Here is a 25185-nt window from a genome sequence, read left to right as displayed (position 1 = left end):
CTGGGAAAACTGGAAAGTATTCTGGCAGGAAATGAATTCAGTCTGTATGGACATGATGTAGACATAAAGGGTGACACCATAAACAAATGAGAGGAACAAGTAAGAGGCAATCTTCTAGATCTATAGATAGGATAAGAGCTCTTAGCTAGAGATGATCAAGAAGATAAAAGGGACAATTTTGATAAAATGATTTTTTATTCATGAAAGACTATAAAAATAAAATATAAAATATAAATGGTTTTATAACAAAATAAGTAAAAAGTTTTATACAAACAAATCAAATGCAGCAAAAATTAGAAGGGGATCAAGTTTCTCTGATAAAGGTCTACTTCCCAAGATATTTAGGGGACTGATTCATATTCTTAATAATGAAGCTGATGCCTCCATTGATAAAATGAACAAAGGATAGGAACAGGAAGTTTTCAGAGGAGGAAATCCAAATTATCAATAACCATATGAAAAAATACTGAGGATTACTACTAATAAAAGAAATGCACATTGGATCAACTCTGAGGCTCTGCCTCATACCCATTGAATTGGCAGACTTGACAAAAAAGTAAAATTATAGATATTGGAGAGGCTATGGAAAAATGAGTATATTAATACATTGTTGATAGTATATTAATTCACTATTGGTATAGGTCAAAAGTTATTGATTGCGTAGACCCTTTGACTCAGGAATACCATTAGTAGACCTAGACTCTCCCAGTGACGTGGCCAATATGAAAATTTGTTTTGTTTGATTATGTATGTTTGTCAAAATAATTTTGTTTTTCTTTTTTAAAAGGATGGGGACATAGGGAAGTGGTAATAGATTCTTTGTTAATTAAAAAAAGCAAATTGAACTAAAAAAAAGTTTTTAAAAATAGGAATGTTTATGTTACTTGGATAGCAGTGTACATTCTTGCTCAACCTGGCTCAGATTTCTTCTGTCTTTAAATTTTTGTAAGTTCTATAATTCAATTAAATTATTTTGCTGAAATAATTTTTCCTTGCTTTTTTTTTTTTTAAAGAAAAGTAGAATAGCATGACCTTAAAAGGGAAGATGACTAGACCTCTAATGCTGTTTTCAATCTTTGTATCTTGGTTTGCGTTGGACACTGATGAGCTGGAGAACATTCTAGAATAATTAGAATAAGAATTAGACTTATTTTGTTTGACCTTAGAAGTCCCACCCAGCAATAATTGGTGGAAGTTGCAAAAAAGTTAAAATGTAGATTGAATATGGGGAAAAACTTCCAACAATTATAAGTTACAAGACTTAGAAATATTGTCTGATGTAAAGTCACATTTTACAGATAAAGTCAGAAATACTGAGACTTTTTCTTATTGCTCACAATGCTGAGGTTCTCTTACGATTCACTTTAAAACTGAAATTAAAAATGTATAAAAAAGAAAAGAAAAAAAATTTAAAAGAAGGCACAAAAATGTTTAAGCAATCAAAAACTTTCCTCATTTTTCTTTAACTTGATTTCCTTGACACTGTTTTTCTGTGGCATCCTAAAATAATTGTTATTTTTAGATTAGACTAAATAATGTAGAAAATAGGCCATAAAAAGCACAAGGAAAGTTGAGGAATTTTTTACTATTTTCTATAAATATTCTTGTCAAATCTGTCCTTCCAAAAAGCTTTGCCCAATATAGCACATTTCAGTGGAATTATCACCTCTTTCCCTAAACTCTTTATTTATAGAGCTTTTAAAGAGGCTATAAATATGAACATTTGAGAGGAAAAATAAAGGCTTCCTAACTTCATTGAAGTTCATAGGAGTGTTGCAAGTCAAGTAACTGCCACATCAGACGATATTTATAAGTCTTGTAATACAAAAACATGAAGCAAATTAACTAAAGAATATTCCAGTTTCTTTACTGTGGTGTCCTGGTAAGAAAGCATTTGAGACAGTGGACATGTTGTTTACTAACAGCATGTATTTGATAGTATTCTTCCTTTTCTTTTTTTGGACCCTACTACAAGTTTTCAGAAAAGTAAAACTGATTTTTATTTTTCCTAAGCAAAAGCAAAAACAAACAAACAAACAAAAAACCCTAGCATCACAGCCTATTTCTTTAATGTAAGTCCTACAAAATATTTTGCAAATAGTTACCCATTTGACCTTCACAGTAGTACATGAATTATTTTAATTCATGGGATCTATATATAATCTGGATGTACACGTTGCTTCTTGTAAGACAAATGATAACCCAAATATTTTTTCATCCTGTGTTTTTATCCAGATTTTTCCATCATTTCTCTAGAGTATGCACTCAGCATATTAGAGGCCTTTTTATTTAAAAAAAATGTTTCATAGATAGTAGTTCAACATTGAGGCTATCCATTTGATATTCCTTGCCCTTGAAAAATGACTTCCCTGCCTCATTTTCCATACTTAAGCATACTCCTTTGCATTTTATTGAGCATTTTCTGCCTGTATTTCATCATTGGGAATATACTGAATCTTCCTGAAATGACCACATACCTTTCACATTGTCTTTTGAATTACTTATAGTTTGGATTCTTTGAATATTATCATATAGTAGATTGGAAGCTCCTTGAAGGCAGGGACTTTGGCGTTTGTATTTGTATCTCTGACCCAGCAGAATGCCTGGCATATAGAAGCACTTAATATATGAATATTGATTGATTGATCATTCTAAAATAAGCATCCATACTGGCATTTACCAGGATTATTTTATCCAAAAAAGACTTTTTTCAGGAGGGAGCAGCTTCAGATTCTTCAAAACATTGTACATAATCCAGTCTGACTTCAGCCTATTTACTTCTGAACCCAGTTCATTGTTCAAACAGGACTCATCTAAGATAGGTGTTTTGATGTGATCACCTGTCTCTGCTTATCCAACTACATGTCTTAATATATACTTGTCTACTTGATTTTTCCCTTTCTTAGGCTTTGTGGTCTTTATTGAGGAAGGCTTGTATTATTATAGGACTCTTAAATGATCAGCAGGTATCATCCAAAAACAGGAAGGTTTAGAAAATATTTCAGTTGTTATAAGATATCTTTCTCCCATTTGGACTTTTCAGAAATCATTCTCTATGACAGATACAAAGTGCCGGCAGTAAGCATATGTCTCTTTGTTTTATGCCTCATGTGGTAACAATAATAAGAGTATTGTTGAACAAAGTTATTGATAGTTGAATCTATCTAGAAATTTTGCTTGATTTTAAGTTATGCATAAGATGCTGTGTTAGAAGAATTTTTTCATACCTGAATTTTGCTCTTTCAAATCAAATTATTCCAGCGTTTGACAATTAGGTACTTGAAAAAAATTCATTGTCTCTTTCAGAATTTTAAATACTCTTTTTTTCCTGCATTGATTTTTGAGGCTATATTAAAAAGAGTTAATGCATTGTAGTCAGGTATAGTCCCAGTAAGTAGCTTGTTTATTCTGTAGTATCTAGCAGGAGATATGGTATGAATTGATAGAGCTAAATATAAATACCTATTCTAGATTGAATAAAAATATTTTAGACCAGGAAATCTTTTCTGGGGGGAGTCTAGCCTTAGTTATAATGGCTTTTGTTTCTTGCTTAAAAAAATAACCAACAAACTTATACTGCCCCAATTTTTCTCCTTGCTGTGATGATTTGGGGATTTAAATGGCCTATAGATATTTGGAAACATAGGGACTGGACAAGTCAGGTCCAGAGATGTCAATATGCTAATTGTTAGTTTAGAGATTAAGGCTGTCAAAGTGGAAAAACTCTCAGAGTAAATGATATCAGAGAGAGAACAAAGAGCCGAGAATAGGGTGTGCTTAGAGCATTCCAATCCATCAGAATTAATGTGCAGCAGGAGGAGAGAAGTAAAACAGTTTTGTTTTTTCTTGATTTATTTAACATTTCACATGTAAAATTTTTTAACACTCATTTTTAAAACTTTGAGTTCTAGATTCTCACTTCCCATTGAGAATGCAAGCATTTCAGCATAGGTTATACATATATAGTCATGCAAAAAATTTCCATGAAAGTTATGTTGTGAAAGAAAACAGACAAAAAACCCTCAAGTGTAATGTTCTCTTCTCTAAAATGTAATGATCTCTGGGAGCAGGTTTCTTGAGGGACTTCTGGAGGCAGCCTTCGTTTCAGCTTAAAGTAATAATCATCCCAAATGCAGCCATAAGCTAAAAGTTCAGATCCTTTATTGTCTCCTTCAAAATAGCACGGTTAGCTTTCTTAGAGGCCTATCTATCTCCTTGGTTCTGAGAGCTCTTGCCGCTTTGTCTCTTCCAGCTTCAGCCTCTCCTCCTCTGAATGTCTCCAGCCAACACAAAAGTGGAAGTTGGAATGAATCTGACTCCACCTCTAAGAGTGTGGGCTTGTGGGTTTCTGACTTGTGAATCTCCCGAAGTCAATCCTTGTTGAGGCTTCTAGCTTACATATGCTCTCTAAAGGTGTGAACTCTAATGTGTGAACTCTCTTAAAGATGTGAATTCTAAAGGTGTGAACTAAGTGTATAAGCATTGTCTCTATCAGTTCCAGTAACTTAGCACCTTGTTTCAAGTTCTGGCCCATAACACTCAAGAAAAGTAAAGTTTAAAAAATGCATGCTTCACTTTATATTCAAACACTATCAGTTCTTTTTCTGGGTATAAATAGCATTTTTCATCATAACTCTTTCAGAGTTGCCTTGATTCATTGTATTGCTGAGAATAATTATGTCATTTACAACCGATCATCTTACAATATTGCTGTTATTTTGTATATAGTATGTTTCAATTTGCATCAGGTCACAGAAGTGACCAAGTTTTTTTGAGAGCATCTTGCTCATCGTTTCTTTTAGTATAGCAGTTTTCCATCATAATCATATGCCACAATTTATTCAGCCATTCCCCAATTTATGGGCAGAAATGAGACAGTTTGAAAAAAAGCTGAGAAAAATCAGTGTTATGAAAGTTATGGAAAGAAAGTACATTTGAAGGACAGAGTGTTCATACTTGGAAAAGATTCAGAAATGCATTGAAGTCAACAAAAAGGAGGGTCTTGGTAATTAGAAGGGTAGAAGTGATCATGGAAGAGTGGGCCAAATCATTGTTCTTTTTAAAGGAAAATATTTCTGAATCCAAGTAGTCTTGACAAAGGCACTTTTTAATTTAATTTAATTTAAAAAAATCAGTGGTATTTCATTTTTCCAATTATATGTACAGATAGGTTTCAATATTAATTTTTGTTAGATTTTGAGTTCCTATTTTTTTCTCCCTCTCTTACCTTCCCTCTCCCCAAGATAGCAAGCAATCCAATATAGGTTATACGTGTACAGTCATTTTAAACATTTCCATATTAGTCATATGGTGAAAGAAAAAATAGAACAAAAGGGAAAAACCAGAAGAAAGAAAAAGCAAACACACAAAAAAGTAAAAACGGTATGTTTTGATCCACATTCAGTCTCCATAGTTCTCTCTCTGGATGCAGATAGCAGTTTCTATCCCAAGTCTATTGGAATTGTCTTGGATCTCTCTGTTGCTGAGAAGAGCTAAGTCTATCATAGATGATTATCGCATAATCTTGCTGTTGTTCTGGTTCAGCCTACTTCACGCAACATCAGTTAATGTAAGTCTTTTCAGGCTTTTCTGAAATCAGCCTGCTCATCATTTTTTATAGAACAGTAACATTCCATTATATTCAAATACCATAGCTCATTCAGCCATTGCCCCAATTAATGGGCATCCACTCCTTGCACCACAGAAAGAACTAACTGCTATAGATATTTTTGTACTTGTGGTCCCTTTTCCCTTTTTTCTGATCTCTTTGGGATACAGATTCAGGAGTGAAGCTGCTGCATCAAAGGGTGTACACAGTTTTATAGGGAACTTTTTAATCTTTATAAAGCCTAGTATATCTGTCTTGTGACTTTTCAATATACTGCATTTTAGGTCTATGTATCAGTAAGTGCCTAGTGGATTGAGCTTATGAGATCAATGAAAATAAATTTTCTAGATCCAGGCATAGATTTTGATTTCAGATGGGCTAAAAAATTCCAAAAAAATCTCTTTATATCTTTATTGTGCTTTCCCCCCAAAAAAAATAAAATAAAAATTTGCATCAGAACTACATAAAAATAATAAGAAAGATAGATTTTTGAAGAATGAGTATTTAGAACTCCAAAAATTCATTTGTTTGAAGGGAGAGTAAATACTATTATCATTTGGTGTTAGGCAGTTATTTCAGTGGAATAAGTGAGATGCCCTTCAGAGTAGGTGTCTCTGTAAAGTATTTTGCACATTGCTATTTTCACTCTATTTCTCCAGCTCCAAAGGCCTTGCTAAAGTGGAGCATCATCTATTTTGCCCAATGATTTCGTGCAGTGACTGTAGTAATAAATTTGAACCTACCATTCACTCCTCTACAATCTTTTTCTTGATAATCAACACTGTGTTCCTACTGAAAGAATATTGATTTCTTGTTTTCTTCATAATTTTCATCTCTCTTTTATAGGACTTTGTTACTACTGTTATCCGTCTGTTTGACAGCCCTTCAACTTCCATTCGAGCAAAAGCTTTTCTGGTCCTTTTATATGTTTTGCTCCATAACCGAGAAATGTTGCTTCTTAGTTGCCAAGCAAGGTAAGACTTTTCTCCCTCCAAGAATTGCTTCAGTAAGTTTCAGTTGGTAGCTGTGACAATCATTGTAGTGAATGTAACATTTGACATTTGATAATTTGCTATCTGTTTTTTAGGGTGTGCCTTGGGATTGCATTTTTCTACAGGATTTAAAGTTTTCAAATAATGCACATAATGCTAGAAAACCAGTTTTTTTCTAGACATTCAATATAACATAATGTTGATTCATTTGGCACCAGAAAAAGTCCTTGGAAATGGCAGAGGTGGTAGAGAACTCCCAGAGTAAGCCTTTGGGACAACAAAAAGAGCCTGGACAAAATTGTCATTGGTGAGATTTAAGGAGTCTCATTGCACTGGCCACTTTTATGGGTACTCAGTTTATTATGGTGACTGCAAACTAAAAGTCTACGTTGTGCAATTATGGCCTAGAACATAAAAACTCTATTGGATGCATCCTTGGAGTCCTGGCCTTGGCCCAGTGGCTTGGATTGTGTCTGAATACTTGCTTTAGATACATCTCAAGATCTGTGTTAGAAATCTCCCTACCCCAGTACCCTGAAATTACCTTAGATTTAGAGAATATAGGCCAAGAATACCAACGTGCCCATCATATATATATGTGTGTGTGTGTGTGTGTGTGTGTGTGTGTGTATGAGACTTATACAAAGAATTTGGGAGTTGTAGGAGACCTCAGCAACCATCCAGTCCAACCTTAAGGATTCACCACTGTGCCATGTGCTCAGCCAGAACTCTAAGGAGGGGGAGCCTCCTGCCTCTCAAGGCCTCCCATTCCATTTTTTGCAAGCTTTAATTAGAAAAACTCTTCTAATATCAAGGCACACTTTGTTTCTTGCCAGTTTCTACCCATTCTGTTGTGAAGCCAAACAGAACCAATCTAATATCTCTTCTGATGGCATCCCTTCAGATGCTTGAAGACGGCTGTCACGGCCTCCTTCAGGCTGTTCTTCTGCAGGATAATCATACCAAAGTCTTTGGATCATTGTGGTGTGTTGTAGCCCAAGGCCCATTCCCATCTTGATTGTCTTTCTCTAGATACTCTCTATCTTATGCCATGTGGCCCAAACTAGATAAAGGTCTGTTATCTTCCTATTGCTGGGAGCAATGTAGTGCACAATCCCATTAGCTTTTTTGGCTGTCATATTATACATCTCACTCATATTGACCTTGTAATTCATTAACTTCATTCTTTTCAAAACAACTTCTACCTATCTGCTTCTCTCCCATATGAGAAAATGTTTTTCTATTTAAATTCAATGCTTTACTTGTATCCCAATTGAATTTTATCTCATTAGATGGACTGCTGTGTTTTATCCTGTCAAAATCCTTTTGGATCCTGACTCTCTTATTCAGTGTATTAGCTATTCTCATAGCTTTGTATCATCAGCCAATCTGTTGAAAATATTATCTCATCTGTTAATACCATACCATCTGTTAAACCTCTCAGGGCTAAGCACAGATCCCCAAGGTACTTCACCAGATACCTCTTGCCATATTCTCATTGAACTGTTAACCACTACTCTTTGAGTATGTTTATTCACCTTGTTCTGAATCCATTCAGTAGTATTATTGTCTAATCCATATCTCTTCACTACCTCTCCAAGAATAGTATGAGATACTTTATCAAAAGCTTTGCTAAAACCTAGGTAGCCTATAGACAAAGGATTTCCCTCATCCGCTAATTTATCATCCCATATGAGAAGGAAATGAAAGTTTAATCTGGCATAACTTGTTCTTGATGAAGCCATGTTGATACCTTCTGTGATCTTCCATTATAATCACTTATTGGCATTTTTCTATTTGTTTTTATGTGGTTAATTGTTAGTGACTACAAAGCAGGAGTTTTCAGTAAAGCTGTCTTTCCCCCTACTTTTCACAATAAGATAGCAGTTTTCTCTCCCTTTCCCTTAGTTTTTGGAATTCGAGCTGAGGAAATGTCAAATGTTTGTTGTATAGGATGATCTAGGCGTGGGAAATAAGAGGATGCTAAGAATAATGTGTCCTCAGGAAAAATAAGGGAAGCCAGAAGTATGTTGAGGTCTGTGAGTATTGGGGTAAAGTGTAGGATCAAGGAGACACAGGGAAATTCACATAAGATTTTCAGGGAGTGGAAGATGTGAAAAACAGGGAGGTTCTGATAGATTATATTCAAGGCCCTATTCTTAACATTCAATGATATGTAATAATATTATTCTGAACCAAATTGCTTGTCATTGAGGGTTATTTTTAAGAATAGACAGAATTTTGAGTTATTCTCTTCTGTGGAGATTAAATCATTTGCATTTCTAGAAGTGTTTTTATTTTTTATTTTTTTTTGTACTTTTACCTGGAGGCTGTTTTAAAGATCACATTAGCTGAAGCATAACTGAAGATTTTGCAGCCCTGATGATTAAGACTTAAGAAGGAAGCTGCATAACACTATTCCCATTGCCTTGCATTAGTGAGGTATAGCAGCTTAACCAGAAAGATCTATCAGAACATAAGATAAATAAATGGAGCTTATCTGGACCGTTGGAGTAGTCAAGTGTCAGGGATTTGGTTCTCTATAGAAAGTGCTTTTTCTTTACCTCCATAAATTGAAAAGTTGGCAACTTTGAATAGGAGTCCAATAGTTATTATTAAGAGAATACATGCATACATAGGCGAGAGAAATGGGCATGGGCTGTGGCTTCATTATTATTTTATTGGCCTTTATAAATTCAAATTTGCACTTGGAGTTATATTCAGAAGCAAATGTTAAATAATATAGTGCAAATAAGGGAAAACAAATACATTTCACTGTCTATGAAGTTGTGTTTTCCATCATAGACTGCCTGGTTTTTGGCAAGCTGCATCTCAAGTGCTTTGTGGAAATCCCACCTGGAGGCTAGAAAGAAAAACATCTAGAAAAGTGCACAAAGGGTGCCACAGTCTGTTAAACTTATTTAGAAAAATGTTCCTCTCTTCCTGCCCCTGAAAACTCCAGAAGAAGCTGGGAATCTCAAGACTGCAAGTGAGATGAAGCCTCAAATGTAGGACACTAGATAACCCAGCCTCATTATGCACATATTGCTTCCTGTCTACCAGCATCACTTTTGCCTTTTATGGGTTGAATCTCAACCAGTTTTATATGATCTCGGCCCCCAAATCTGTCAAGCAGTGGACAGGTGGTCAGATTGAGCTGTCAGAGTCAGATAAAAAAGATATGATAGCCCCCAAATGCCTGACTATTTCTCTAAATGACTTCATACACACATTGAACATGACAGGTGATAAAATAGAGCCTTCTGGCTCACTACATACGATCGTCCTTTCACTGAATGAACCGTCAGAGTTCACTGTGTGAATTTTCTTGGAAACTGAAATAGAATGCCTTATAATCACCCCAGTACTCTCTTGGGATCTTCAACATTACCACACTTGTGGGCTTCAGTGATAGGAGAAACTTGGCTTTGATCAAAGAAGGATGTTTGCTCAAGAAATGTTTGTTGGAAATGGTTGGAGTAAAACCATCTGTCATTTTGAAAAAGGCTATTGCTGAAGTCAGGATAGTTGAAGTTAAGTTGTCAGACTTGAAAACTTGAGAATGTCAGAAAAAAATTATTGATATGCCTGAAAATTGTTTTTTCTAGTTCTTGAAAATAGATCTTTTAGATATATTTCTTATGTTCTTTCAGCTCATCACATTTATTTCTATTTTATACTTAAAAGGATTTCCTTGAGTATATCATAACAATCCTGGTTAATTTTAATCTATGGAAGGACAACTTTAATCCTTCAAAGAAAGACATATAAGGCTATCCCACCCTACTTTAAACAATGGTGATAGAGTTAAAGGTAAAAACTGTTAGAGTCCTTGAAAGATTTTTGTCAGATAGACTCAGATAGCAATTATTTATTGAGTACATACTGTGGGTCAAACACCATGATAACTATGTGAGAAATTATAAAAGCCTCATATATATTCCATTTTCTCAAAGAGCATATAGTTGTATTTATGTGACAAAATTAATGCATATGAAACATTTCAGGGTTATTTGTGAGAGGCAGCATGGTATAGTTGATGGAGAGCGACTTTTGGAATTAAGGGATCCTAGATTTCATTTCCACCTTAGACCCAGCCTTAGCTTAATGATTCTGGTAAGATGGTTTAACTTTTCAGTATAGTCTTCAATTCTTTAAGAAGGTGTAACTTGCTTTGGTAGATGGACTTTTGTTTCCCAAGAGTTCATAATATCAGGGAAATAGGAAATCTAGATTCTTATTCTTAAGTATAGTAGGAATATCAAAATAAATGGTGGGCTGCAGTATTTGGGGAAGACCTCAAGGAGAAGTGAAAAAGGTCCAAAAGCTTGAGAGATGGAAAAGGATTTGGTTAAGTAATGGATTGGAGACAAAAAGGTCATTTTAGTTTGGGGATGGTATAAACAAACAACTAGAATCCATTGATATGGAGACTAATTCTTGAAAAGAACCTTGACATCAAGGAGGTGATGCCCTGACATGCAAGTGAGTTGTATTTGAGTGGGGAAGGGCCATCTAAGGTCACCGGCCTCACTTTCCCCTCCAGAACAATCTGAATTCAGTGGCTGGAGATAGAGCAGGATGACTGGAGATGGCTCTGAATGCAGTGAGAGACCTTGGGCTTTTTAAGCTAAGGTCTCTGGGGAACTGCCCATTCAGGGATTAATGCTAGGTAAGAACTGAGGCAAAGAATGGCCTCTTTTACCTAGTTAAAAAAGATCCAATCAGGGAAGGGAAGACCCTCCAGGGTTTCTGACCAAAACAGAAACAATTGTTATTTATATTCACTCTTGATTAAATCAGGGTCCAAACAGTAACCAATTCGTGTTGGTCTGGGCCCTATTGTTGGCCAATCAGTGAGAACTTGAGTGATTTGAGGTTAAGACTTGGTCCAAAAGAAAGAGATCTAGTCTGTAAACTTCAAGACATTTGGGGAGGAAGGAAAGAAGGAAGAAAGGAAGGAAAGGAGAGCGGGAGGCAGGAAAGAAGGGAGGAAAGGTAGAAAGAAGGAAGAAAGAGAGGGAGGGAGGGAGGAAAGGAAGGAAGGAAGGAAGAAAGAAGAGAAGGAGGAAAATGTGGAAGATAATGGGATGACAGGTCTATTGGAGCAAAGTTTGTATTGAGTCTACTACAAAAAAGGGTGGGATCCCAAGTCATGCAAAAGAACTTGGATTTGATGCAATCAATCTGGGATCACTGTATATTCTTGAGTAAAGAATTAGTCTTATAGGCATATGCAAATTGAGGAAGAGGGCATAAAGGGAAAAAGATGGGGAGGTTGTATTATTTTATAAATGAGGTCACGGAAGAGTCGTGACTGGGACAATCAAAAATAATGGAAATGGAACAATTTGTCTTGGTGATGGATTCTCCATGAATCTAGGTGAAAGCTACAGAATGGATGATAGCCATGTCACTAATGGACCTGGAATAGGTGGAAAGTGAACCCCTTTGAGATAATGGTGAGACATCATACATAATGTTTTGGAGATATTGGAAATGCAGTCCTGAAAAAGAAGAGGCTAGGGCTGGAGGTAGAAATTTCCTAGTCAGCCATATTGAGGTAATAGTTGAAGCCACTGTAATGGGAAAATCCTTAGAGGAAGGCAATGTAAAGAGGGAATAGAAGAAGCTCAAGCTGGATTATTGGCTTTCATATGTGTAATTTTCAATGTCTCCAGCTAAATCATACGTTCTTGTGCAATAGATGGAAGACTGGGCTTCTTCTTCATTAGTTCAAATCTACCCTCAGACACTTGCTAGCTGTCTTGATAAGTCATTTATTTACCTCAAAGAAGAAGGAAATGGCAAATCTTTGCCAAGAATATACCAAATGGGTTATGTAAAGTCAGACCAGCTGGAATCACCAAACAACAATAAAAACCATGTTTTTTTTTTACTTGTGTCACAAGTACTTTTCAGTTTGTAAGCACTCAGTATGTATTGACTATGGAGGTAAACTGAAGAGTTGAAAAATAGGTTCAAGATTATTGCCTTAAGTTCCTACTATATGCTAGGTCCTAGTCAGATAAAGAGGAAGACTAGAGGTTCTGTTGGACACAGAGGGAATGTGTAGCAGATGAAGGAGAAAACAAGATCATAAGGAATTCTATGAGCCAAAGCAATCCAGATGGGTAGAAGAGAAGCAGAAGGATAAGAAGCAGAATAGGAATATGCATTAGAGTTTAGAAAGTCTCCTGAGGAGTACTAGCAGTAGTTGGGTGGGGGGAGCCAAGGGAGAAAGGCCACACTCTTTGAAGTTTCCTGAGATTATTATGTAGTTTTAGTTATGATATTTGTATTTGGATGCAGTCCCATACTACACAAGGTCTGTCATTTCAGTTTTATCTTAGAGCAATTTTAAATTGTATATAGAAGCTATAACCCCATGTTTCTCTTTAGATATTATAATAATTTTCTTGCTCAGTGTGTGAATTCTTTTAGTAACTAATGTTTTCTTTGTCAATAAAGTTGATTTCTCTTATCCTAGCTCACTGGAGCTCATTATGTAAAATGGGGACAGTAGGAGGGAGAATGTGAAGAAATGGGACATAATATTGGGATCTAGTTACTTTTATAATATTATGTACCCCAGAGGCCTTTTATTTATCCCAGCAGAAAAACAAAGTGTTTTCTCATGTGTTAACAGGTCTGCACTGGTATCTTTAGCTATTCAAGAGTAATTCTTGCCTTGAGGAAAAACGACCAAAATTGTTTGGGAGTTTCAAAATTAAGCAATACCCTGGGTAGCTTTAAAATGGATAACTTAGATTTCTAGATAAAATTTTGCTTGCCTTAATGTTGAAATAAACTTATAAAAATTCTTGTATAAACTGCTGTTTTATACTCTATAAAATTTCTCTTTAGTAATATTTTGTTGAAGCTAGAAAAAAAAAAGACAGTCAATATGTACTGAAAAAATTATATTGCTTCTGCCCTACAAAATCTGATGAAAGACAATCGATAGTAGAAAAAAGTTCAGCCTGAATTAATTATATCAGATGAAGCAGTAGTCAAATAATAACTAGTCCAATGTAGGGCTGCATGGATGGCTATTGTCAAGATAAATGTCATTCTATTGGGATTTGGACAGAGTTTTTATTTTAACCAAAGCATCGAAATTAATACCACTGTGAATCTCTGAGTGAATTGCTCTTGCAATTTTACAATTCTCTAAAAATTATAGTACATATCTGTGAGTGTAAAGTAAACTCGGGGCTGAAGCCAAATGATATACAACAAACTCTAGTCTCCTTCCAAAGGAAAGGGGATAAAGGACAGAATATGATTTTCATACAGAGAAAGAACTGAAATTCATATACACTTGGCTGAACCAGGGGGACAATGGATTTGGTGCATCTTTTGTTAGCATTAACACCATGAGTATTTGATGTGTTTGAAGCAGAGAAAGTAAGATATGAGAAAATACATGAAGATGTATCATGCAATGATAGAAAGGAAATAGGTGATGTGGAATAGGTCAGGGTTAGTAAAGGGGATGAGAAATATGTCATCTTGTGGGAAGGAATTGAAATGTTAGCAGTTGATCTCAGCTTATTTGTAATGCCATAGAAAAATGTAAAAAAGGTGTGAGGTATCTGCCTTTATGTGGTCATCTCACTTTCTTAAAAGGCTATGTCATGATTTATTCTCACCTTCTGTTTGACTTTCTAGATGCTAAAGGTTTTTTGTTTGCTTAATTTGGGGGGGAAGGGAATAAGCATTTATTAAATACTTATTATTTGGAAATAGTAATTTATTAAATATGTAAAAAGCTGAGCATTTTAGCTTAGATGCCTATGGTAGAACTTTGTTCAAGGGGATCAGTATACTTTATAGACATAGTCAATTATTTCTTATTAATTTCCTACATTTAGATTATTAGCATAGTATCTCCCTCTGTAACTTAACATTCAAGACCCTCTCCCAACGTGGTACCACCCCTCTGTTTCATCCTTATCTCATATTATTCCCAAACTGGACCATTCTGTGCCTCCCAAACATAAGCTTGTACCCTTACAATCAATGTCTTTCTCAAATTCTTTGTATTTTATGTTCCTTTTTTCTTCACTTGTTCAATCTTTTCAAACTCTCTAAAATGCCACCCTCTGCCGGAAGTTTCTCTTAATATTCTCCATTTGTTATTGGCTTTTCTCTTCCTGTCCCCAATCTCATAAGTCACTTTTTTGGGCTAACCACAATATATGTTTGTTTTATCTTAACAAATTGTAATCTCATTGAAGGCAGAGACTGTGCCATATCAAAGCTTTGTGCTTCCCTTTTTGCTGAGCAATGCTCTGGCAGGAAGTGTTTTAAGAAAGAAATGTTTGTCTAGGGAAGGGGGTGGAGGAAGGGAAGAGAAAAGTTGAAACAGAAGTGAGTGGAATATTGTAAATAATTACTCGTGTATATATTCTATCAATAAAAAGTTATAATAATAATAAAAGAAAGAAATGTTTGTTTTATTGTAACTTTTCTTAAAAGTATTTCAGCAAGTCTCTATGTATTCAGATTACTTGTGTGTATTCTAAAAAAATCAATGTAATTCAGTAAACATGTGCTAGGCACTGTGGTAAGTGTTGGGGATACAAATAAGAACAAACAAAACTTTCCAGGAGCTTAAACAATCCAAGAACTACCCTCAGGTGCCTTAGAATCTAATAGGTGGAGATAGGGCCCCAGAGGAAGCTGAAAAAGAAGAGGTCAGGGGTGGCAGATTACACAAGAGAATGGCCAAGTATCCAGAGTGGGGATGTCTTGTTCTGAAGAGTCGAAACCAGCAAATGCCAAGTGAGCCGAGTCTGATTTCTCCTTGCAAAGGAAGGCATTGGAGGAATTCGGTACTCTGCCCTTCAGACCTTCAGTCAGAGGGGGAAGAGGTGTCAGTTAGAGTTTGAGTCGCAGCCCAGTGGTGAATTTAGAAGGGATGAGTTTGCCAAGCAGCAAACGGCCAACTGGGGTGAGCTGAGTAGTTTTTGGCCTCCATAAAGGAAGTCTTTAGGAGTTTGATACTCTGCTCTCCTGTCCTCCAAAACTTGATTTAGCTTCAGGGTATGAGATCCAAAGTGACATTTTATCCTGAGAGGGCCATCCTGTTCTGGAGTTGAAAAGGAGCAGAATCATAGATAGAGTGGAATGAGAAAAATACAAGAGGAAAAATAATAAAGGTGTTGGTAGCTTGTTAAATTTTAAAACCTTTCGGAATCTATTTTACAATTGACTGAGAGCCTATTTGGAAAATAATGATTAAATTTAAAATATTCAATCAGCATGATGCTCAAGAGCTGCCTATGGATATAAGTGAGAATGAGGCTTTTCCTTAGAATGTAATCTTCCTGACACAAATTTGTCATTTGAGCTGTGATACTCTTTTCAGAACTTTCAGTACCCTTATAATCAATTACCATTACCAATCATTCTTGGGGTAGTTGCACTCCAGCTGTTTTAAAATGACAATAGCTCATTCTGACTGTTCCTTGGATTTGATTCTTATAGTCATTTTCTTTTTTCCATTTTCTTTATGTAGTGTTTCTTTTCTAATTCCATCTATTAAGATAATTTATAAATGTGATATATAACAAAAAAAAATCTTCAAATTTTTCTAGGAACTTTTGAGTCCCTCATCCCCATATCCCTTAATTTTTTAAATAAAATATACTGAGATGAATTATAAAATCCTTTTGACATATTTAAATATTTTAAAGATGATTTTAAGCAGACGTAGATGCTTTGGTCTGTACTAACCATCAGTCTTGAGCAGAAACATTTTCAAGGTACAAGTCTTTTCCACTCATTTTATTTTCTTACAGGGATCCTCAAACTACAGCCTGCAGGCCAGATGTGGCAGCTGAGGACATTTATCCCCTTCACCCAGGGCTATGAAGTTTCTTTATTTAAAGGCCCACAAAGCAAAGTTTTTGTTTTTACTATAGTCTGGCCCTCCAACAATCTGAGGGACAGTGAACTAGCCCCCTATTTTAAAAGTTTGAGGGCCCCTAGAATTTTGTTTGGGAAGCGTATTATGATTCATTTTTATTTCTTTTATTAAGGATAACTTTTAGAGTCAAAATTTAAGTTTTAGAATCAAACAATCACAGACCTAGAGCTTGAATAGACCCCATATGTCATTAAGTCTTTCCCTTTTTTAATAGTTAAGTAAATCAAGGCCCAGAAAGATTGAGCCATTTGTTCCAGAACAATAAGAGATAAGTGGCAGAGTCGGGCTTTGCCACAGGTCCTCTGCATTCCAGTGCAGCCCTCTTATTGAGTTCCCAGAAAAAAGCAAGAAGACCAAAAAAAAAAAAAAAAAAAAAAAAGAATCAGGAAAGACCCCTTCCTTGAGCCTAATTTGTTCTTTTAGTCACTGTGACTAAAAGCCTTAAGATTTCAGCTTAAGGGTTTAGGTAGCGTGACTGTTGATACTTTCCTTGCTTTCTTCTCTACTTGTTTGTTTTTCCCAAAGTCATATTTCATAAGCAAATGGTTATTATTGTATTATGCTCTCCAAATGGTGACTTTATGGTTAAAATTATACTTAGCAGAGAGAAATACCCATTCTTTACATTTTTCAGATCCATTTAGTAAAATCAGTGTTAGCAATTGTTGGCTAGTGTATTTCAACTATACCTTGCTAATATAAATATCACCTGATTTATATTGATTATATAGCTGTGATTTGAGCTTTTAAAACAAAATGATCAACTCTCTGAACAACAAGACCAAGGACATCAGTCTCTTCATTTGCCTCAGTAACATTGCTTTGACTACAAAATATTATATTTACTTACATCTTCAAAAGATACCAAGGGCATATTCTTCTCATATGTCCATAATACTTGATTTTGATTCTTTTCTGTATAATTAAGAGTCATGCAAGTATGGTATTTAGAATTTTTATGTTTAGAGTTTGGAAATAGGGCTAATGGTTTATCATTTGTCTTCTCTAAGAGTTTGAATTTTTTTTGTCTCAGTCTTCTTAAGGACTGAGGAAGAAATATCTTTTGGTATAAGTATAAAATATTGAGAGTGCTTTATTCTTCCTTTTGAAAATTTGGGGAGGCCATTCCATAGAGAAGAAAGAAAAATATAAAAGTAAGGTTATCCAAGAATTTGATGACTCTCTACAGGTAATTTTATCCATTCACATTTCATTCATGAAGTTTATACTCATTTTTTGCTACTGGACTTCATGAGCTGAAAGATTTGCTAGTTTTCCACATTAGCCACTAGAGTAAATAGAAGAGTGAGTTTATTACTTGTTTTTTAAGTGCACATTCAATGTTACTTCATGACTTGACAAACTAAAAGTGGCTCTCAGGCTCTAGTTTTATTTTCAGTTTCATTTTGTACTCTTTCAGTGGGGTGGGGCAGAGTGGAGGAATTCCAGGTATTGTTGGTAGAGGAAAAATGAGGATTAAGAATGATAATGAGGAAGAACTTTGCATAAAATATGAAAAAATTCTAAAATCCTGTAAAAAGTTACCAGGCACTCATTTAACTATGACTTCTTGTTGATTAAAAGCCATGCCAGTTTAAAAGATTTTGGTTTTTTTTCACTTGAAAAATCAAGGAGAGTTAGTTCTGTTTCTTTTCCCTTTTAATTTTAGTGAGCTGATAGAAACAGTTATAAAGTTCTTTAGTCTCCTCCAGTGGGAATGTTACTTTTAGAGATAGTATGTTACTACATAAGCATTTGATATGAAATGGTATGGCTTCAACAAGTCAAAGGTTTTGTAATGAATTTACCTCGTTTGTCACTATTCAAGACCAAGAGTAAAGAGTAGGAATTGAAATGGGCATTGGAGTGACCACTGACTTCCTCATGTAAGTATTTAAGAGGCACGTGACTTTTTAAAAAAGCTTTAGTAGTGCCATTTGACCTCTGGCCATCTACTTAGGAGACAAAACCTCCTGATCGTTCCCTAATTCCATTTTGGTAGCTCTTTTTTTTTTTTTTTTTTTTTTGATGATTTTCATTCTAACTACAGTATATTTCAATGTACTCTAAAATATTATAATCATTTGTGATCAGACCATATCTACAAAGATTAATACCTTCCTTTAACAGTTTGGTGAATTTCTAATATCATCAAAGTAACTATTTTCTCCGTCAGTACAGATTAAAATGCATCCATGTTCTCTTATCCTGTGTGATTCTCGTGAGTTTCCTACTATACATTTTGACCATGGCCAGTCATCATTCTGGGATCTTTCTCTAGTGTTTCTGTTGTTTTACAAGTACCATCAGAACATAGGTTATCTCCACTGGTTCCCTCTTATTAAATGATCCATCCATCTTCTTTTCTAGTCTCTTACAACTCTCAAATGATATCATCATTGCTGCTACTGTACAATTTTGAGTTTGTCATAATTTTTTGGAGACTGTGGTATTTAGTAATTTATATAAGAATATTGTTTCTATAAAGATGAATCTTTGTTTTTAAAAAAGCTTAGGCAGGGGTGGTGGTCATTAAAAATAATTCATAATTTCTCAAAGATAATTCAGTCCCTTCTTTCTTTCCATAAAATTCTGGGCCCAACTCATTTTTTATTTCTAGTATTCTTTCCATAATATACATAATATACATCAGCTCTAAGGGTTGTACATCCAAATTACATTTCGATTGAATAGAAACCAGTCTTGCTGACCATAAGATATCCTTCACTCACTTGGTTTTACTAATTTGGGGAGTCAGACCTAGCTCTTTTCTGTGGTTAGGGATCTTATTTGGTAGCTCTGCAGTGCTTCAAGGATTGATATAATAGCCAAAAGAATGGCTACCACATGCATTACTCTCTCTTCTTTCTGTCTAAATTCATAGTCAAATCAACTCTGTCTTTCCTCCTAGAAACTGTCAATCTACTGCCTTATGTTTCTTTTTGCCATCTCTCTAACGTTGCAAATGAAAATTTCTCTCTTGCCACCAGTCCTCAATGTATATTGCCTCAAATTGTCTCTATTTTTGTATTTATATTATTGTGGTACTTAGCAGTGAAAAAAATTGCTTTTTTCATCCATCCATTCAAATAGGGGTCTGTCAAGGGGCTTATCTTTCTAGGGAATTCTTCCACTAGGACTCTGCACTGGATCTCTCTCTTGACAATAGCCAAGACCTCTGGCAAGCATGCATGTTTCTCTTTTATGCTTCAGTATCAGTTGAAGGAACAAATTAAAGTACAATCAGGAACACTGAGCAAAGTTATTTGTTAAATCTTTAAGGAATCTTATATGTCAACATGTATATGCGCACACACATACACACACATATATACGTATACAAACACATACATACACACATGAGATACTTTTTTTGGAGGAGAGCCTTTACTGCAACTCTAGGGGATTTAGTGATGAAAAGTGACTTTGGCAATCGCTTAGTCCAACCCTGACATAAAAGGAATCCATACCATGACAACTTTTTTTTTTTTAATTATAGCTTTTTATTTATAAAACATATGCATGGGTAATTTTTCAACATTGGCCCTTGCAAAACCTTCTGTTCCAACTTTTCCTCTCCTTCCTCCCACCTTCTCCCTTAGATGGCAGGTAGTCTAATACATGTACAGCATCTTTTTAGAACTATTGTCTAACCATGTCTGTTATACTGTTGATTTTTTTGAATCATTATTTAAGAGTTCAAATTTATCCTTATTAAATTTGATCTTACTTAGTGGCAGCCTAATGCTAATAACCTATTTGGATCTCTTTGTTTTATCACATGAAATGTTTTTTATAGTAAAAACAATCAGCACCTTTCAACTTTGTAACACATATTTCAGGCAGTTGTGCTAAAATTTCCCATTGTTTTCACATGTATTTATCAGGAAGACTTCTATAGAGTATAGAGAGTATTCTTATAAAATTTTGTAGATATAGGAAAGTAGGCTTATGGGGAAGTAGTTAATAATATTTTATTAGTCACCTTTTTAGTAACAATAATAACCAAGATTTTTTCAGCTCTCATTACTGTTGGTTTTCCCCCCTATAATTAGCCCAGCTGCACCATATGAAAAAAATACTCTAAACTACTATTGGGTAGAGAAATATAAATTAAAACAACTTGTGAGGTACCACCTCATACCCCTTCAGATTAGCTAATATAACAGAAAAGGAAAAGGAAAAATGCTGGAGGAGATGTGGGAAAATGGGACATTAATGCATTGTTGGTGGAGTTGTTGAACTGATCATTCTGGAGAACAATTAGAAACTTTGCCTAAAAGCCTATAAAGCTGTGCGTACCTTTTGACCCAACAATACCACTACTAGGTCTCTATCCCAAATAGACCAAAAAACAAAGGACAAGAAAAAGGAAAAGGCTATTATTTGTTTAAAAATATTTATAGCATGTCTTTTTGTGGCTGGATCTGGAAGACATGGTAGGGAATGGTGAACAAGTTGTGGTATATATTACAATGGAATACTATTATACTATAAGAAAATGATTAGCAGTATCTTTTCAAAATGCTATCCACTTCCAGAAAAAGATCTACTGGAGTCTGAATGCATTTTAAAACATTTCAAAACTTTTTTCTTCTCTCTTTTTTTGTCTGTTTTCTATCACAACAGGACTCATCCAGAAATAGATTTTGCACTAATTTACGTGTATAATCTAAATTAAATTGCTTACTCTCAATAAGGGAGTGAGGCAGGGAGATAATTTGGAACGCAAAACTTGTAAAAAAAATGTTGAAAATTGTTTTTACTTGTAATTGACATTAACATTAATTGGCAATAACATTAAAAAGAAAAAAAAAAAATGTGAGCTTCTCAAAGGCAGAAGCAATCTTCGATTTTGTCTCTGTTCCCCAAGCACTTAACCCAGAGGTGATACATAGTATCTCCATCTTGTCTGCAAAGGTAGCCTGAGAGATTTTTGCATGAGATTTCTTTTGGTTGACATCTCAATATACTGTAACTGTTATATTCCTCTAAGCTATCACTTTAGTGAACGTGTTTAAAGAGAGAGAGAGAGAGAGAGAGAGAGAGAGAGAGAGAGAGAGAGAGAGAGAAAGGGGGGTAGTTTGGTATGCTGTGTTCTTAATTAAGTGATATTGGCTCATTTTGTATTACATCCCTTTTCAAAGAAATACAGGATATTTCATACTAGACCAAAAGCAGGGTATAGACCTTAGAGTCAGGAAGACCTCACAAATTGGCCATGTGATACCCAGGGCAAGGCACAATCTTTGCACTGATATAGATCTGCTCCAGAAAGAACCCTTCCATGCATTAAGATTGTTTCACAAAGTCACTCATCTGGGAAATGCCATAAAAATGCTGAGCCACTGCCAGTGATATTGGAAGGATTGCAAATAATGGGGAGGTTTCATTGGGAGACAATGGGATCCACAAAACGTAGGCCAGTCAGTTTGATTTTTGTTTGTAGGAAAAAAATCTCAAATGGGTCATTAAAGAAATGATGGATAAACATGAAACCAAATGGTGATTACTGAGAGCTGTCATGGCATCTCTGAAAAGAGATAATGGTGAGATTTTCTGTTTAGACACGGTAATAGATTGTATTAGTGAAATGCTGTTGCTGTTATTTAATTAGATTTTTAACAAATCATTTGATAAAAATATTTTTTTACTTTTTTTTTTGTGGAAAAGATGGAGAATCATGGGCTAGACAGTGAAATGTATTTGGAGTGGCTGAATGACAGATTGAAAAAGCATGTTAATGGCACAATGTCAGCTTAGTAGGATTACTTCTGGCTAGGGCCCTGAATTTTTTATTAGTGATATGTATTGTCATAGAGGACATGTTTGTCAAGTTTTAGATAATAAATGTAAAAGGGAAAAGGATCCACACGTGCAAAAATGTTTGTAGAAGCTCTTTTTTTAGTGGCATGAAACTGAAAATTGAATGGATGCCCATCAGTGGGGGAATGGCTGAATAAGTTATGGTATATGAATGTTATAGAAAAAGCCTGGAGAGACTGGCATGAACTGATGCTACATGAAGTGAGCAGAACCAGGAGGTGCTACATGGCAACAAGAGTATATGATGATCAATTCTGATGGGCTCTTTTTAACAGTGGAATGATTCAGACAAGTTACAATGATCTTGTGATGAAGAGAGCCATCTGCACCCAGAGAGAGGGCTGTGGGAACTGAGTATGGATCACAACATAGTATTTTCACTCTTTTTGTTGTTTGCTTGCATTTTATTTTCTTATTTTTTTCTTTTTGAGCTGGTTTTTCTTGTGCAGCATATAATTATGGAAATATATGTATATATAGAGAGAAGAATTACACATGTTTAACATATATTTGATTGCTTGCTGTCTAGAGAAGAGGGTGGAGGGAAGGGAGGGAAAATTTGGAACACAAGGTTTTACAAAGGTGAATGTTGAAAATTATCTATGTGTGTTTTGAAAATAAGCTTTAGTAAAAAAGAAAACAGATTAAAAATATAAGAAAAATAAAGAACCCCCCAAAAAATCCCCAAACAAAATTCTAGATAATATCATAGGGGGGAGAGAAAGAGAGATAAAGAGAGAGAGAGAGAGAAAGAGAGAGAGAGAGAGAAAAAGAGAGAGAGAGAGAGAGAGAATGAAAATAAGAATAAGGATGCAAAAGGACCTTGAGAGGCTAGAACTCTCCAAAATGTACTAAGATAAAATTGAATAGGAATAAATGGAAAAGTCTTACACTTGGAGTCAAAGCCTCAATTTCTCATAAAACGGGGGAAGGCATGGTAAAATAATTATTTGTTTGAAAACTGGGAATTTCAGTAGACTGTTAGTTTGACATAAATGTTTACTGACATAAATCAGTAATATTGATGCAGCAGCCAAAAGTGCTAAAAAAAAATCTTGATTGTGTTAAGAGGACCATACAGTCCAGCAGGAAGGAGATGATTACCTCATTGTTCTTTATCTTTGTCAGACCCCATCTGGGTCAGGACATACTGGGAGAATAGTGACCCAAAGGGAAGTGTCCAGAGGTATGGAAACCAGAATTGTGAAGAGTCATGAATCTTTATCATATGTGTATCAATTAGTGAACGTGGGGGTGTTTAGTCTAGAGAACCTTGGGAAAGACATTTTAATTCTTTAAGAATTTTGTGATCTTTATTATTTTGTATTAAACTCTAGTTGAAGGGAATTCCCTATAACCTGCACCTACCTTATCAAATTTGCAAGTAATCCAACTGTGTCTCTTTACCTTGTGTAATTATTTTTGATATTTAATCTTTCTGAGCTGTACAATGGGAATATTAACCCTTCCTCTTCCCTCCCTCACATAACTAGGTGGAGTGGCCCTGGTGCTTAGTGTCTATGTGCTCTTAGGCAAGTCATTTACCCACTCAATTCTTAAACTTCAGCAGGATGCTGCAGGCTCTAGATTCCTAATCTGTGATATTATGGACAGTTTTTTCTCTCAGATAAAAAGAGGCTGAGATCCTGCAGGCTTGTGGGAAGAACTGTTCACTCAAAATGGTAAAATCTAGAAATAGAAAAAATATGTCTATGGGCAGGCTGCTTTCATTTTTGGAGATGCTACCAAGGACAGCTAAGTACAAAAGTGTTCTGCTATGAAAATCTCTAACTGGGAGATGGCAACACAGAGGCCAGCTTCCCCTGAACTTCCTTAATATTCTTCTCCAAATAACTTTAAAAATATATCTTGAATCAAATTTTGAAGTGGCAGAGGCCACAAAAGGTCAGAGGGAGACATTTTTCCAGCCTAAGACAGCTTAGGAGGTCCACAAGAGAGGGCTGTCACCTTGGGCTAGGTACAGGCTCAGAGTGTCGGGAGTTTCCCTGGCAGATGATGGCAGCAGCAGGGACAGCTTTGGGAGTATTCAGTCCAGAGATGGCTAGGGGGTCAGACAAGGGGCCACAAAGAGATCCCCAGGAACCCTTTGCTGGCACTGGGAGCAGCTTGCACTGATTGGCAACTCCCTTGCCCATATACAGTTCTTGGTCACAGTCCCAAGGCAGAGAGTAATTCTTGCACTCGGACACAGAAGAGCAGGGGCCTTGGTCACAGCCACAGAGCCAAGAGGGGCACTAGTGCTTGTGGCTGAAGGAAAGTAGGATGACAATGGGGAGAGGGGCTGGGAATGGCCGGGGCAGATTGGGGGAAGCAGGGATCCCTTTTGAGAAGAGACAGAATAAAAAGAGAGGGAGAAGGATAAAGAGAAGAAAACAGGATGAAGGAAACACAGTTAGAGATAATAACTGCAAATGGAATGGGATGAGTTAACCAGAAGCAGATAGCAGAATGGATTGGAAACAAAAATCCAGCATTATGTTGTGTACAAGAGACACATTTGGGGAAGAGGGACACACACAAAATTGAAGGGTGAGAGCAGACTCTTATTTTCAGCTGAAGTGAAGAGGGCAGAGGTGGCCATGATCTCAGACCAAGCAAAAGCAAAATTAGACCTGATTGAAAGAGATATTCAGGGAAATTACATTTCGCTGAAAGGTACCATTAACAATGAAGTGATATCTAAAAATTTTACAGCAAGTTTCTCTGATAAAGACCTTATTCAAGTATATAAGGAACTGAGTCATATGTATAAAAAATAAGAGCCACTCCCCAATTGATAAATGATCAAAGGATATAAACAG

The 25185-nt window shown here is 35.6% G+C and overlaps 1 protein-coding gene across 3 annotated transcripts in view; it reads left to right on the top strand.

Moving 5' to 3' along the window:
- Positions 1-25185, top strand: part of ULK4 (unc-51 like kinase 4) — a 627233-nt gene that overhangs the window by 171898 nt on the left and 430150 nt on the right. For all 3 annotated transcript variants that reach the window (XM_051961226.1, XM_051961225.1, XM_051961224.1), the window contains exon 22: positions 6455-6582. In XM_051961226.1, the coding sequence (XP_051817186.1) occupies positions 6455-6582 (128 nt within the window). The remainder of the gene's footprint in view (positions 1-6454; positions 6583-25185) is intronic.

This window comes from Antechinus flavipes, chromosome 5, assembly GCF_016432865.1.
Source record: "Antechinus flavipes isolate AdamAnt ecotype Samford, QLD, Australia chromosome 5, AdamAnt_v2, whole genome shotgun sequence".
NCBI lineage: Eukaryota > Metazoa > Chordata > Mammalia > Dasyuromorphia > Dasyuridae > Antechinus > Antechinus flavipes.
This window is presented reverse-complemented; position numbering and strand designations above follow the sequence as displayed.